Raw genomic sequence first — 15,079 nt, 5'->3', positions numbered from 1 at the left:
ATGTATACGAAATTTAATAGAACAATTTATGAGGGACGTGAAATATCTGAACTCCACACCAAAGCACAGAAGAAGCATAAAATAAAGAGAAATGCAAACTCTATTTCAAAGAGTTAAAGTCATAAACAAGGAATTATTTCAGACAATAAAGTGAATTTTCCCATGGTAACAAATACTGCTGACGTCAAAAGCATTAAACAGATCAGGGATCTCGGTGATCACTCTTTCTATCAATTGTGCAACGACCAATTATAGAATAAGCACTTATGCAGCTTACTGCCAATGTGAGTTTAATTAATTTGGACTTATGGAACTCTAAGGGGTTTTAGGATGGATTCAAACTGTCAACAAAAAGAAATTCTACAGACTTAATAGAAACTTAGAGTCAAGCAAACTCTGATTTTAGCAGAAGTGCCCCTGAGACTAAGAAACATGTTAGAAATCAAGTTAGAAAAACATAGTAACAAACAGAACAGCTGGAAATGCTGGCTGATCACTGAATGTTTGACATACTTCTTTATTAGGGATTGTTAAACTATACCTTATTCAGCAGTCGATAAAAAATAAATCTGTATACCAAGGAGGCAAATAATTAACCACTTAAAAAAATTCCCTGTTTTAAGAATTGATCACAAAGTTTTTCTCTTGACATCAATCTCTCTCCCATCCAATGTCCACATTGCCAACAGAATTTCCTCCTAAGAAACACATTTGATCTTATATTCATTTAAAGAACACCCCAGTTCTCCAACGTTTAGAGAATACTGCCCCCTCAATCCTAAGTACATCATATGATTTGGCTAAAATCTACATCTCAACTTCTTCTCTAACATTCCCTATACCACCACCTGTAACCTGGCCACCCTGAATGTATCAAGCCTTGAGATTTCCTACATTTTTTATGCCACTTGTGAGCGCTGCACACGCCAGGACCCCTTGCTGAAATGCTCTACTGTTCTTTTGTCTGGCAAACTCTTGAACGGGGTAGATCTGATTTCTAGCAAGATAATTCTGCAGGCAATGTTAAAGATGGATCAGAGTAAGAGCGGGGGACAGCCAGGAGAAAGACATCCTTAACGTGGGGCTTTTTTGGATGATTAATTACATGACTCCTCAGTACACTGCTTTTCCAGTGAGCTGCTCCCTCGTCTGGCCTCAAGTGGTATTCTGCACACATCTGTAGCGCAACTAATACGTGCAATATCACAGTGCAACTCGCTGTCTGCCCCTTGAACTACAGTGGCAGGATTTTTGAGTGCAGATCATCTCACTTATTTTTCCGGACCCCCTATGTTAATAATTGTTCCTGGCACATGTATTTGATAAAAGTAACCCACTGTTTGTTAAACTAATGAAAGTCTGTATGGCATGATCATATTTTTAAAAAGGTTCTATTTAAGCAAGTGATTAACTTTAAAATGAGTTTTTAACAGCTGTGCTTAGAACAATGCTGGAACACACTGGACATACACAAATATCTGCTGAATAAAGTATTTTGATAGTTTGAGTATTGGAAGTTTGAATACTTCTTTTAAATTGGAGATGCCAAGAAGATAGTTGGTAGAAATATTTTGCCTAAGAAACATTCACAAAAAGGTTTCTACTATTCTCACTTAGAAACATAATTAATAACCTGATGGAGACACAAAGTCTGTTATAAATTCATCCAGTAAATTTCTATTCTGTATATAAATTTATCTGAAGTGTGAAATGAGGTATGCAAAAAAGGAAAAACATCAACAGATCAACTCGGTCAAAATCCTGATAAAGCGTTACATACTAGACATTTATTAAAACTTAAGAACTATGAGATTCAATAAAATAACTTTATCGTGAACACAAAATGACTCAAAAGCAAAGCACAACTCTCTGGGAAAGTGTTACGGGTTATCAAATTAATTTTAAAAAGAAGACATACTGGCATTTTCTAAAAGAGCTGGAAGAGGAAATGACATCTATGATTTCTAGAAGTCAGAAAATATTTTCTACCAAAGTTTAAACTTGTAAAACCATCCAAACAACAACAAATTATAAAAAGTCAGAGGAGTATGAACAGATCACCGAGAGATGAAAGCTACATACTTTGGCTTCTAAAATACCCTCTGAAGTCCAATATGGAATATGCCTCAATAATAATTACAGGGGCTCTGGGATGGACAGAGGATGGCTAGGAGCGCTGGAAAAACTGAATCAATGATGAATGATGTCTGGATTTTTATAGTAAGAATATAATATTTGTATATTTCATTTCTTTAAAAGAAGTGATTGTTTATTATGGAAAAGTTGTGAATCTCATGAACCAAATCACCGAGGAACACCCATTTGTTACATTTATCATGATTTTACCTTTTGCCACTTGACCTCTAGGCAAGGAACCAGTCTGTCATTTTATTTAACCATCTATTCATTCTAAAATGTAATAATCACTGCAATGGAAACAGACGTGGCAATTACAGCTAATGAATCAGAAAAAGGCACTCTTAAAACCCTTTGGGAAATATATGTTTTTGGGGTCTCATGTTCATTATTGCAGGTCATATGCCACCCCTAGGAAAGGAACATAAGATCTGAAACAAGAAACCAGGATGTGGGTCCCAGCCTCAGCACTTCGTGGCCCCTAACATGGCACAATTTTGCTTACGCTCTCTGGGTCTCCTCTGTCACAGGCATGGAATGATCATTCTAACAAATGGCTGTGAGGACCACAGGGGATCATGACCGTGACAAGCACAAGAGACTACATAACCGTGGGTGGTACTTTTATGACTATTACTGCCTCAGTGTGACGGGTGGTTATCTGGAGGCTGGGGAGACAGAAAATGCCTTCAAATAACGGACTTACCAACAATCACCTAGAACCTCAACATATTTTGACTTCCACACTTCACTTTAAGTCTTAATTTCAATACTAAAAATCGACAAGGTATGAACACACATGAAATGGATGTTACCATAGAGCTTTTATTATTTTATTTGCAAAATTCATGTATATTTCCCTACTTACAATGACATTAAACCAGGAAGAAAATACACATCATAAAGGATATTAATTCAAATACTTCCACTAGATTTTAACACCTTTCCTTCTGAAGCAATGTGAACTTCTGCTACTGTGGAATTAATAAATTAAAATTTCCTGAAATCCTAATTTTGCTCACTTCTATAGAATTCTAACAGTAAAACTGGAACGAGTCAAAGAGGCACCTGCCTTAAAACAGTAAAATACTAAAACAAATAATAAAAATACTAATGTAATCATGTTGTCTTAACTTGATTTTAAACAGATAGATACAATACGTCCTAATTTTCTTGTGTATAATTAGTTATTAAGTGCATACCCCTTTTTGATTATCTCACTGCTAAAAATTAACAGGGATTACGTTTGCCTTCAGAATCAAGTTTTTAACTAACTTTCCTTGCTAATTAAAGCTTTGGCTGTTAAATTTTATCCAGCAGTATTTATTGGATGTTTCGTTGTTCTGTGCTAGGCACTCTGGAGATACACGATGAGTAAGCCATGGTCCCTGCCTCAAACATTCATAATCTAACAAGGGAGAGACAACAACAATAAAACAATACTGAGAACATCTATTAAGTGCTTTTTCTGTGCTGGACACTATTATGAATGTCTACACATTTGTCTCATTTAATCATCTCAATAACCCTTTGAGCTATGTACTATTTCATGATGCCTATGTAACCAATGAGGAACTGAGATTCAGAGAGGTTAAGGTATTTTCCCAAGTTTGCACAGCCGTTAAGTGGGGGAGAAGAAGAGACCACATTCTCTGTCACCATATCCCATGGCTTCTCACTATAACTCAACCTACCATGATACCTTCTAATCAGCTATCCATAATAGCTTCTAATTATTCTGGAGGATGAACAAGGCACTATGAAACTAACAAGCAGTGATGAATTCTCAGGAAGAGAAGGAAGGTACTATTTGAATGGAGTCTTAGAAACACAGCAGCAAGGCTTTTACCAGGCAGGGGTGTGGGACCGAGGGCAGGAGAAGAGGCAAAAAGGAGGGAGGGGGCATGAAGACATAAATGACTGGTCTGGAAAGTTAAAGAACTTTAGTTGGGCTAAAACCCTAGGGGTTGAGAATGAGGGAAATAGGGAATGCATAGAGAAACACTGATTTTTACATTACAGTCAAGAAAACATTAAAGAACCAGTCTTTTAGGCTATATTACAGCTGAACTCAAAACACCAGCGAGTTCTAAAAGCTCTTAGTTATGTATCTAAAACAGGTACTGTCTGGTGATGCTAGCATAGTCTGTTATGGTACTAACGGGGGAAGGAAGCACTCGGTGAAGACAACAGCAGAAATTCGGTGCTGTAAGAGTCAGCTGACAGCTACTTCAGTCTCGCCGTGGCCCCCCGACTGAGGCCAGGCACTGGAACTCACTGCTGACTCAAGCCCTAGCTCTGCCCTCAAGCGATCCTCGGTCTGGTGAAGGAGCCACAAAACCCATTTGGCTACTGTGTATCACGTGCAATGACAAAGAGAGGAGAAGAGTATTACAGGCAAAGTATGCAAGAGAAATAAAGGAGATGAGGGTAGGAGAGGACGGACAGGGTCGTATTCAGTCACAGTTTCTTGAAGGTGACATTTCTGCACACAGCCAAATTGCCCGGGAAAGGGAAGAGGAGGAGCTGGGAATTCTAGAAGAATTAACATGAGACCGGCCGACGGTTGGAAGAGAAGCCAAAGGATGTCTGCTGTTACTGGACCGAAGAAAGAGGGCAGGAAGAGTTGTGTGGCAGGAGTGCAGATAAATGCCAAATGAGAAGGCTACCCACGGCCAGCCTCCAGACAGACACAGAGTATCTATCAGGGAATGAGCAAGGTCAATTTCCATGCTGGGTAGATCCAGGATAATGCTAACAATAGGAACCACCTGAAATGATGCAGATACGGACAACCTACACGGCTTCTGCAAATGGGAAGGCTCCTGGAGGCCCTCAGTTGCTAAAGGGTGGACGGACTGGTGCTCCTCGGAGGACCAGCTGGGGAGGCACTCAGGAACTGGCACAGCAGCTAATTTTGCTAGAGGGTAAGGAAGTATTTCAGTATCTTACTGACTATCCTGGTTGCATTGGTACATGCTGGTCGAACACCAGGTAGGCCTAGGTAGACCAATCTGTATGAGAAGGATGGATTTTAAGGAAGAGCCTAGAGACCCAAAGACTAAATGGGAAGTCACAATGGTTCGGGTAATACAGAATTCCAAACCAGACTGTGATGGTACAAAGACAGAAGGGCAGAGATCGAAGAAATACATAGGGAGCAATTCAAGTGAGGCTCCTATTGCTAACAGAACTGCCTTTTTAGAGGTTTAACTTCATATGTTAGCATATTCTCCCATTCAAGGGTAATATCATCAATTAGGAGGTGTTAGCGATATCTACTTAGTATATGCAAGGCATTAAAAAGAAAAAAACACATGCAAAGAGAGTAAAAATTGCCCTAATATAATAAAGTTAAAAATGTAAAGTAAGTTTTCTATTAAAGTGTTAAAGCATTTTGCTCTGTTGATGTTATAATTTTTAACTAATTTTATGTCATGAAGGATATATTCCATTCTCACTTGGTTTAATCATGTCCATCAATGAAGCATGAATAATAGTGTAATGTGTCCTTGGTTTCTGGCCACAGATGATCTTAAAAGGATAGACTAGTATGAAATTGACAAATCTGAGTGTGTTCATTTAAAGCTCTCTACTCTGGCAGGTAGAAACTCTCCTTACCCAGAAGGGTAGCTTGTGAAATTGATGAAATGTAGGGTTTCATCATTTGTAATCCCTTTCTACCAACTATGATCATCTAAGATAGAAGGGTTCATCAATTTTAAGTGCTCCTCAAAGACACATGCCTCTCTCTCTTGGGCTGGTGTGCGATGCTGTTTCTCTGCCTTCTGTGGTATGTTCTTACTGGCGAACAACACAATAAGGAAAACAGCAGGTTTGCAGGAGTATGGCTGGGTGCGTTAAGTACCCTCCCAGAGCGAAGAGTCACAAATAAATCTTGCCAATTTTCCTCTGAGTATGTTATATCAAGTAAATATATTATCAATAGACATTCCGACCTAGCTGAGACTGTCTTGGGGTGGGGGGGTGGACTATTTCTAAATTTGGCAAACCAGCTCTCCTTATGGAGGTCACCCACAGCAAAGTATAACAAAATAATGTTAATTTTCATTCATTCATTCATCATGTGGATCCATCCATCCATCCATCCATCCATCCATCCATTCAATATTTACTGAGTGCCCACATCCATCCAGCCAGCCAGCCAGCCATTCAATATTTACTGAGTCCCCACAAAGTACTAGGACACCTAACACCTGTTTGATCAATTAGCATGAAGCCTTTAAAGTGAATGCAATACTGGTTGTGATATAATTCAGGGACAACCCACAAACAAAGAACGTACTATGTAATTAAAATCCACAGAGAACATAGTTACACATGGCCACACAAAGCTAAATGAGAAAATGTAGGTTCCATTAGGGTGTCGGAATTGTACCTTCAATGTAGTTTAATGAAACACATCTATACCCCAAATGTTAAAACTCAATAAAAATGCTTTTCATTTTGCTTGCTGCAATAAAACACACATTTTCTGAAGACAGATCACATGTTTGCACTTCTTTGCCAAAAATCTTGATCCACAGCTTGCCTGATTAAATGCCCGATCTCAAGGCTGGCTTTTCCATTAGGTCCAGTGGGCACAGAGCCAAGAGCACACAATACTTTGAGGAGGTCTACGAAAATGTTTTCATGTCTTTAAAATCAGGAGCATAAAAATGAACTTTCAGGTCAAAGAAAATGTTCTAATATGTATTAATATATTCATCTTTTTACCACTTGCAATCATAAAATGTGATTTTGATATTTTTGTGTGGAGAATGGGGTCCAAAGGGCAAAAGTGTGTAGGCCCATGAAAATCATAGCATGTCCCTTCCTCGTCTGAATTTCTTTTCAAACAACAGCCAAATAATACCAATACCCACCCCACCGCCAAATAGCTTCTGATAAGGTTATTTTGCAAAGCAAACCATTTTGAGTATTCTAATCTGACAGTACTAACAGTAAAGGGTCTTAAATGCTTCTAGAATATAACATACCTTTAGTGCCAGACTTGAAAACGTATTTGAGACATTGCACTTAAAGCTCAGCTGCTTGTCCAGGTTTCCATCCGGGTCCCGCCTCCCATACTCGGAAAGTCCTGTCCGGTCAGCGGCCGCCACCTTCTGGAACACGGTGCACGTCATCCCAGCGAAGCCCGCGGCCTTGATGACATAAGCTTCCAGAGCAATATTGGGTGAATACTTCAAAAGTCAAACAGGAGTTATGAAAGATTTACAGCATGAGGGAAAAGCACTTTCCAAGAGTTTTCAAACACAAAACACTGTACATAAGCTAGAGGCAAAAGCTCACCTCCTAATTTAACAAAGACACTGTGCAGGTAACTGGCACATAAAAAAGATGCTGAAAACAAAAGGATATTCTAAACTAGACACATACCAAGTGAGGAGACAAGGCGTAAAGTATGGAGGATCTGAGATAAGTGAGAAATCTATTAAAAATCATTTAAAGAGCACTCTGTAGGAAACTATAAGCTAAAAATGAAAGTGTCTTACAAAAAAAAAAAAAACGAACTAGAGAAATCAGGGGACTCCCTTAATAATAATACAAGAGGAGTACTAGGGTTTGAGAAATACAGTGGTTTTTCTTTTTAGATTTTATTTATTTATTTGACAGAGACAAAGAGAGTAGGGGAAGCAGCAGCCAGAGGAAAAGGGAGAAGCAGGCTCCCCACTTAGCAGGGAGCCCAATGTGGGGCTTGATCTCACGACCCTGGGATCATGACCTAAACTGAAGGCAGACACTTAACCGACTGAACCACCCAGGCACCCCTGAGAAATACACTTTTAACAGTCGCCTCGTTCTGGGGCACTTGGCTGGCTCAGCTGGCAAAGCACGCGACTCTTGATCTTGGGGTCATGAGTTGGAGTCACGTTGAGTGTGGAGATTACTTAGATAAAAATTTAAAAAGTAAAATTAAAAAACAAAAAACAAAAAAAATAAAACTCTCCTTGTTCCAACACTTCATGTCACATTCACTCTTTTCTGTTAAGGGGAGATCGAGTTCACTCTTTGCAGGCAGACAGTATCTCCGTCCTTTCTTTAAGGATGACTAAGTGAAGCTTACTGTATAGGCAAGGCACCATTCTAAGTAACTATATAGACAGTGTCCTCTTTTTCAAATTTTTTAAGCATAAAATTTCTGTGTAAGGTGTGTAAAATCTATTAGGAAGATAAGATACAAATTAAAAAATATAAAAGGCCACAAAGAATCTGCCAAGCACCATACGCATGGTAGAAAAGAACTGGTGGTTCCCCCAAATATTCAAGATTAACAAGTCTTAGCCTTAGCTTCTGTCGCACGGATGACACACTGTGAAAAATCTTACTAACTTCAATTGTATTTGTTAACAAATGACATTCCATTCTTTCGCTGAGCAGAGATACACAGAATTATGACAAATATGTCAAAAGAAAGAAAACTGCAGTTTTCAGGTACCCTGGAAGCTGTATCCTATTATAGATGCATAATTTTTACACTTTGAAGTGGAGTGTAGACACCTACAATGCACTTTTATCATATCCTTGAGTTCTCTGAAGAACCCATGAGGGTCAGAGAAAGGAAGAAGTTCTTGGAGCTGAGTAGTTAGGCAAAAGCATGGGGTTTAAAATGGATCTAAATGACCAGGTAGGACCAAATGTGGCCATAAAAATGGCAAGCTGGTTTCAAGTAAGGTCACTACCTGAGAGAGAAAACCCTGAACTACATTGTTAGGACAGCAGTCACAGTAGCCCTCCTCCATTCCATTTACTACTCAAGGAGGTAATCCTAAACTTCATTGAGCAAAAGGAACAATAAAACACGGTATCATCAAAAAGATCCCAACGATCTTTGGGAAAACAGTAATCTTTAATTGTATAAAATCACAGGAGGAAGTCTAGAATATTCTATGAACTCACTGAAATAATTAGGAAATGAAAACCATGGACCAGATCAGAGTGAGTCATAAGGGAATGACACATTATTTACATTTCACCACATTTTTAGAAAAAGTCAGTAGGACACCAGCTCAATTTAGCACAAATAAAATTTAATACTATTTAACTGAGTGATTATTAAATATAAAAACCCGTCATTCCAAGAGCGAGACCGACTGGAAATGCCAAGAGTTCACAGGGGTTGGAGGGCCTCCCAGTTCTCTTTTGAAATTGGAACCTGGGCAAGCAATCAGACACTCTCTCAAAGCATCCCTCAGGGCCAGAACAGAACACTCGCTGGGCTGGACGGTAGGTCGATGACAGACAGTAAGCAAACCTACCGTGTGCTGATTTGGTTTTAGATTAAATGGTGAGAACCATTCAAATGGCAAATTAAGAAAGTATTTTCCAGGTACCAAAAAAATAGATTATTCAAAAGCAAAATGAGCTTTTAAACTGTTAAGACAACAGAAAATTCTGCAATAATCGGCAGTAATGGAAAATACCCTCCCTACCATGAAGAAAAAAAAAAATCTATGCTTCTTAAGTTCAAGTTGACTTTCAACGAATTTTTTTCTTGGAATTTTAGAACAATGTTACACTTACTGTTGAATAAACATGAGCTCCGTTTGCTAATCGGTAGGTCGCGATGCGCTGCAGACACTGAACAATTCTACTGCAGGCCCTCGCTTCTCTCTGTGCCAGCCACAGGACACGCTCATCAGCCAACATGATATTACTTGCAATGTCAACCATCACATCGCCTAGCTAGCAGGTGTGCAGGAGGGAAAAGACAGACTCTTAAAACCAATGCAGGATGTTTTACACATTATCAAAATCACAATGAGACACCCAGATTGGCCTTCAGGCTCCATGTTCACGTGAAAATCCAACGGCCACTTTATTTTTTCTCACTGAAACGTTTTCAGATAGGCATAGCACATTCGGTTAGGACCATTTGGTAACATTTAGCTCCCAACAGTAAATAATCACCAACTCATTGGCGAAGGATGGCAGGTGGTAACCCATTTGACAAGCGGGAAAAAAAAGCAATTAAATTAATCAAGGAGAAGGGAAAGACGGCCCATGGTTCCCAGACTAAAGAGATCTCAACTCTTTGTCTGGGAAAACATTTATAAACACCCCTTTCTGTGTAAGTGGTTTTTTGTTTTTTTTTTAAGATTTTATTTATTTGACAGAGAAAGACAGCCAGCGAGAGAGGGAACACAAGCAGGGGGAGTGGGAGAGGAAGAAGCAGGCTCCTAGCAGAGGAGCCTGATGTGGGGCTCGATCCCAGAACACCGGGATCACGCCCTGAGCCGAAGGCAGACGCTTAACGACTGCACCACCCAGGCGCCCCTCTGTGTAAGTGTTAACTCAGTATGACTATTAAGAAATACACATGGCCACCTCTTTTAGTATCCTGTCAGGTCCAAAACTCTAGGTGTGTCCAGCTACTATGAGCTCCCCCCATGGGCTGGGACACTGGATGGTTCTTCGCACATACGGTTTCCACTACCTCGAATGAACTTCTTCCATTCCTCCCAGCTTGATGAATGCTTTCAGATCCAGGGCCACGAAATAAACGGATCCTAAGAGGGGCTCACTTTTCCAGCACTTGTTTTATTTACTGAATTCCTTTTATTAAGTTCAGTTCCTCACTCACAGATGTAAACATCTGTCAGACAATGCCAGCAAAGTGTCCATTAACTCTTGTTGACACTGACTTGTATGTCCCATGTCAGAGAAATGCAAGGAACAGTCCAGGCTAACGAGACACACTGGTGTCAGGGGGTTTGGTATCGAGCATAATGTTCATGAGAGGGAGATCGATGGCAGAAAGAACTACAAAAGCATTCCAGAGGCAGGATCAGAGGATTTACAAGCTGCCTGGTCCTCTAATCAAGAAGCAAATACCAAAGGTGTTAAGCCCCAAAGGCAAGCAAGAAAGCCAAGGCCCTTTCAGCAGATGTCTTTTGATCATCCCAGAAGATCCCAGATGAGTTTTTCAACCCTGTTCTGCATCCAATACTCTTCCCAAGATGTATAATATGAGGCTGAGGTGGAACTAGAAAATGTTGGGTCCATCCCACCCATGGTTCACTTCACAAAAGAGACAAGAAATCCACCAGATCGCAACACTGGAACGCAGTGGGATGGGGCAACTGGGTGAGGACAGGGCTGAAGAACACAACTTCAAATCCTGACCGCGCTGGCTGAGCTGGACACTTCAGCTCTTGTGCCTTCCTTTATTTGTAAAAAGGGGGGTAATAAAAATCCTATCTTTTCTGAATGTTGTGAAGATTAAGTTCCTATAATAAATACTAGTTTCCTCATTATTTTATTGCTCCTTTTTTTTTTTTAACATTTCAATTCCAGCCCAGTCCTTTCTTTGAAGATAGTTCTAGAAGGAGTGTTAACAGGGGTGGTGCATTTATATCCAAAAATAGGTAAGAACTCATATAACTCAACAGCAGAAAAACCAATCTGATTTAACAGTCAGGTAGAGGATCTGAAAGGACATTTTTCCAAGGAAGACACACAGGAGACCAACAGGTACATGAAACGGTGCCCAACATGGCTAAGCATCAGGGAAATGCTAATTAAAACCACAGTGAGAGGTCACCTCACACCTGTGAAAATGGCTATCGAGAAGGTAAGAGGTAACAAGAACTGACGAGGACGTGGAGACAGGGGAGCCCTGTGCACTGCTGGTGGGAATGTAAATTGGTGCAGCCACTTACTTATGGAAAACAGTACAGAGGTTTCTCAAAGGATTAAAAACAGAACTACCATACGTTCCAGCAATTCCACTTCCAAGTATTTATCCAAGGAAAATGAAAACACTAATTTGAAAAGACATAAGCACCTCATGTTCATACCAGCATTATTTATAATAGCCAAGATATGGAAACAACCTAAGTGTCTATCAATGGATGACTGGATAAAAAAGATGTGATGTGTGCGCACGGCTGCCCGCACACGCACACACACTGGAATATTACACAGCCATAAGAGAGGACATCCTGCTGTTTGGACAACGTGGTTGGAACTTAACGTGAGGTATTATGCTAAGTGAAATAAGTCAGACAGAGAAACACAAATACCATAGAATCTCACTTACACGTGGAATCTTGAGAAAACAACAAAAAACCAAAATGAAACAAAAAACCACCAAGAGAACAGACTGGTGTTTCCCAAAGGTGGGAGTGGGCAAAACAGGTGAAGGGAATCAAAAGGTACAAATTTCCAGTTATAAATAAGTCATGGGGATGTAAAGTACAGCATGGTGACTACAGTTAATAATCCTGTATTACATATTTGAATGATACTGTATTGCATATTTGAAAGTTGCTAAGAGAGATCTTTCTCATGACAAGAAAAAAATGTTGTAACTCTACGGTGATGGATGTTAACTAGACTTATTTTGGTGATCGTTTCACAATACACACGGACACTGAATCATTATGTTGTACACCTAAAACTAATATAATGTTATCTGTCAATTACACCTCAGTAAAAAACAAAAAATTAAATTGAATTTAAAGAGAGGGGTGCCTTTTTAAAGTCTGTGTTCATATATAAATAGGACCAATGCATCCAGCAAAACTGCCTTTCTCTACTCTCTAAAGTGCTGCCACTTCATTCAATTAAAAACAGTTTACTGACTTCTTAATGCCCCTAACATAGTATATCACAATTCTTTCCTTACTTTATTTCCAAAGTAAACATCTCGAGGACAGAGACAACACAATGTCTCACTTATATTTATACCCTTACTCAGTAGTAAAACTCCTACTGTAGAAGCCAATAGCTACACAGTTCCATTAACTCACTGACTATTTATTGAGGACCAAGGTAAGCCAGACACTGTCCAGAGCAATGGAGATACAACAGTAAGAGAAACATACAAGATCTATCTGGGGGCTTATAATCTTTGAGGAAAATACAAAACAAGCCAGTAAACGCATTTTTTATAAGTGACTACGGGTTATGATAACTACACTGAACAAACGTACCAGAGTGATATCTGATGAAGAGTAATGGGATTTAATCCAAACACCCTATTTTAATAGACTCAGACATTCTCAAAGGGCATTTCCCTCAAACCCGAGACATTAACAAGATCAACTGAGAATTAGAAAGGCCGATATATAATCAACCTCAATGCAGTCCAGAGCCTATTCATTTTATACAACTCATGGATTATTAGCATCCTAGGATATATTCTACATATCCCTAAGAAACAGGAATGGGGGTGAATTTCATTCTAACAGAAGCCCTCTGGGGCACCTGGGTGGCTCAGTCGATGAAGTGTCTGCCTTCAGCTCAGGTCATGATCCCGGGGTCCTGGGATCAAGCCCCGCATCAGGCTCCCTGCTCAGCAGGGAGTCTGCTTCTCCCTCTTCCCTTCTCGAACCCTGCTCATGCTCTCTCTCTCTAATAAATAAAATCTTACAAAAAGAAAAAAAAGAAGAAGAAACCCTTATTTCTGGAGTTATAAAGAAAGGCAGTCATTCCCCAAATGGCAGGTGCTGAATATGTCCTTCAGCCCATTTACTCAACAATTGGAAAAAGAACTGCCAACTCTTAACAGGAATTTAGAGTAGCTGGAATAACTTGGCTAAGTGTCTATTATTACCTATTGCTATTTCAAATTGTTATGCAAAAATAAATAGGTAAAAGAGATGCTGTGGTTAAAATATGCTCTACAGCTACCAAAGAAATTCCCATTGGCTGCATACACCGAAAAGATAATATATAAGAATATCCGGACTCTAAGGCACTGGAGAAATAAATATATAAGGTGTTTATAAATTAGCGCAATTACAATTCCACTTGTCTCATGTTTTTTTTTTTTGAAGTTTTAAACGTATGGACATTATAAAGATCCAACATGAGACCTGACAAATACATCATTTCTACTGCAAAACTGTAATTATTACCTGATCACAGAGCTATGGCTGAGGCCCACTAGGTAATGCCAGTCTTGCACTTTCACATGTGTTAATAACTGTAAAGAAAAGAATTCTCTCTACGAGGGTACACAACTAGCCAAGAGTGATTGCTTTTGCTGAGAACAAGCTATCTTTCTCATTATTTCATTCCAAATGGCTAAGAACTTAGGAAAGGGATTTGTTGCCAAAATATGCCCTGGAGCAGGTAATCATAAAATGCTGTATGCTTCTGGAGCTTGTTTACAAAAGCAGCTCTGCATCTGTCCCAGGGGCAAAAAAGGACACAAAAAGGATAACAGCGCATGAAAAATTACATTGGATTAAAAAAGTATTCCTACGATCTGACACACACAGATAGTTTGGCAACCGCAAGGAGCATCAGAAAGCATTGTGTTTCTCCTTGACCTCATTTCCCAAAGGCCGCTCCAGCCACAAAAGGGTCAGAAGGAATCATGCACCTGTTCTTCCACTTGTCACACTAAATGGTTGAGGTTCAAATAAAAACACGTGCAAAGCACTTTTATCAAAGATAAAAGGGTAAAGAAATGGAAATGTCCCATGAGCAACAAGGAAAGTGTGAGTGTCATTTGCTATAAGAATATTTCATGTTCCTCAATATGCATGTTTGGAAAATTCTGATCAAAATGAGATCCACATCATCTGTAAATTTCATGAACTTTCTGATATGTCAGCATGAAACACACAAGGTAATACGTAAACTAAACTTGGTATTTAATTTTGATGGAGGAGTAGAGTATAACCCCAAAGACAGAATATTTTTGTGCCTTAGAGTTAAATACTCCTGGGTTAAGACTTCAACTCTGTCACCTGCCAGTGAAATGCCCATGAATCAATCATTGAGTCTCTCCAAGCCTCAGTTTGTTTGCTCATTTGTGAAATGAGTCCAAGAATCCTAAAAGAATTGCTTGGAAGGCTGCATTCCACAGTAAAGTAAGAAAACAAAACTAAAGACAAATATCCTCCTGAGGCAATTCATGCCATTTTCGAGAAAAGCCAAGGTATCTAGGCTCCTCCCCAGTTTGCAT

At 39.5% G+C, this 15,079-nt stretch overlaps 1 protein-coding gene across 2 annotated transcripts in view; it reads right to left on the bottom strand.

Moving 5' to 3' along the window:
- The window catches only part of ADGRA3 (adhesion G protein-coupled receptor A3), a 123,659-nt gene that overhangs the window by 25,468 nt on the left and 83,112 nt on the right, over positions 1 to 15,079 (bottom strand). For both annotated transcript variants that reach the window (XM_040625212.1, XM_040625213.1), the window contains 2 exons: positions 9,682 to 9,843; positions 7,137 to 7,340 (listed from right to left, as the gene is read on the bottom strand). In XM_040625212.1, coding sequence (XP_040481146.1) covers positions 7,137 to 7,340; positions 9,682 to 9,843 — 366 coding nt within the window. The remainder of the gene's footprint in view (positions 1 to 7,136; positions 7,341 to 9,681; positions 9,844 to 15,079) is intronic.

Source organism: Ursus maritimus, unplaced genomic scaffold (assembly GCF_017311325.1).
Source record: "Ursus maritimus isolate PB19 unplaced genomic scaffold, ASM1731132v1 scaffold_8, whole genome shotgun sequence".
Classification (NCBI taxonomy): Eukaryota; Metazoa; Chordata; class Mammalia; order Carnivora; family Ursidae; genus Ursus; species Ursus maritimus.
Note: the sequence above shows the minus strand (reverse complement) of the source record. Positions and strands in the feature narration are given on the sequence as shown.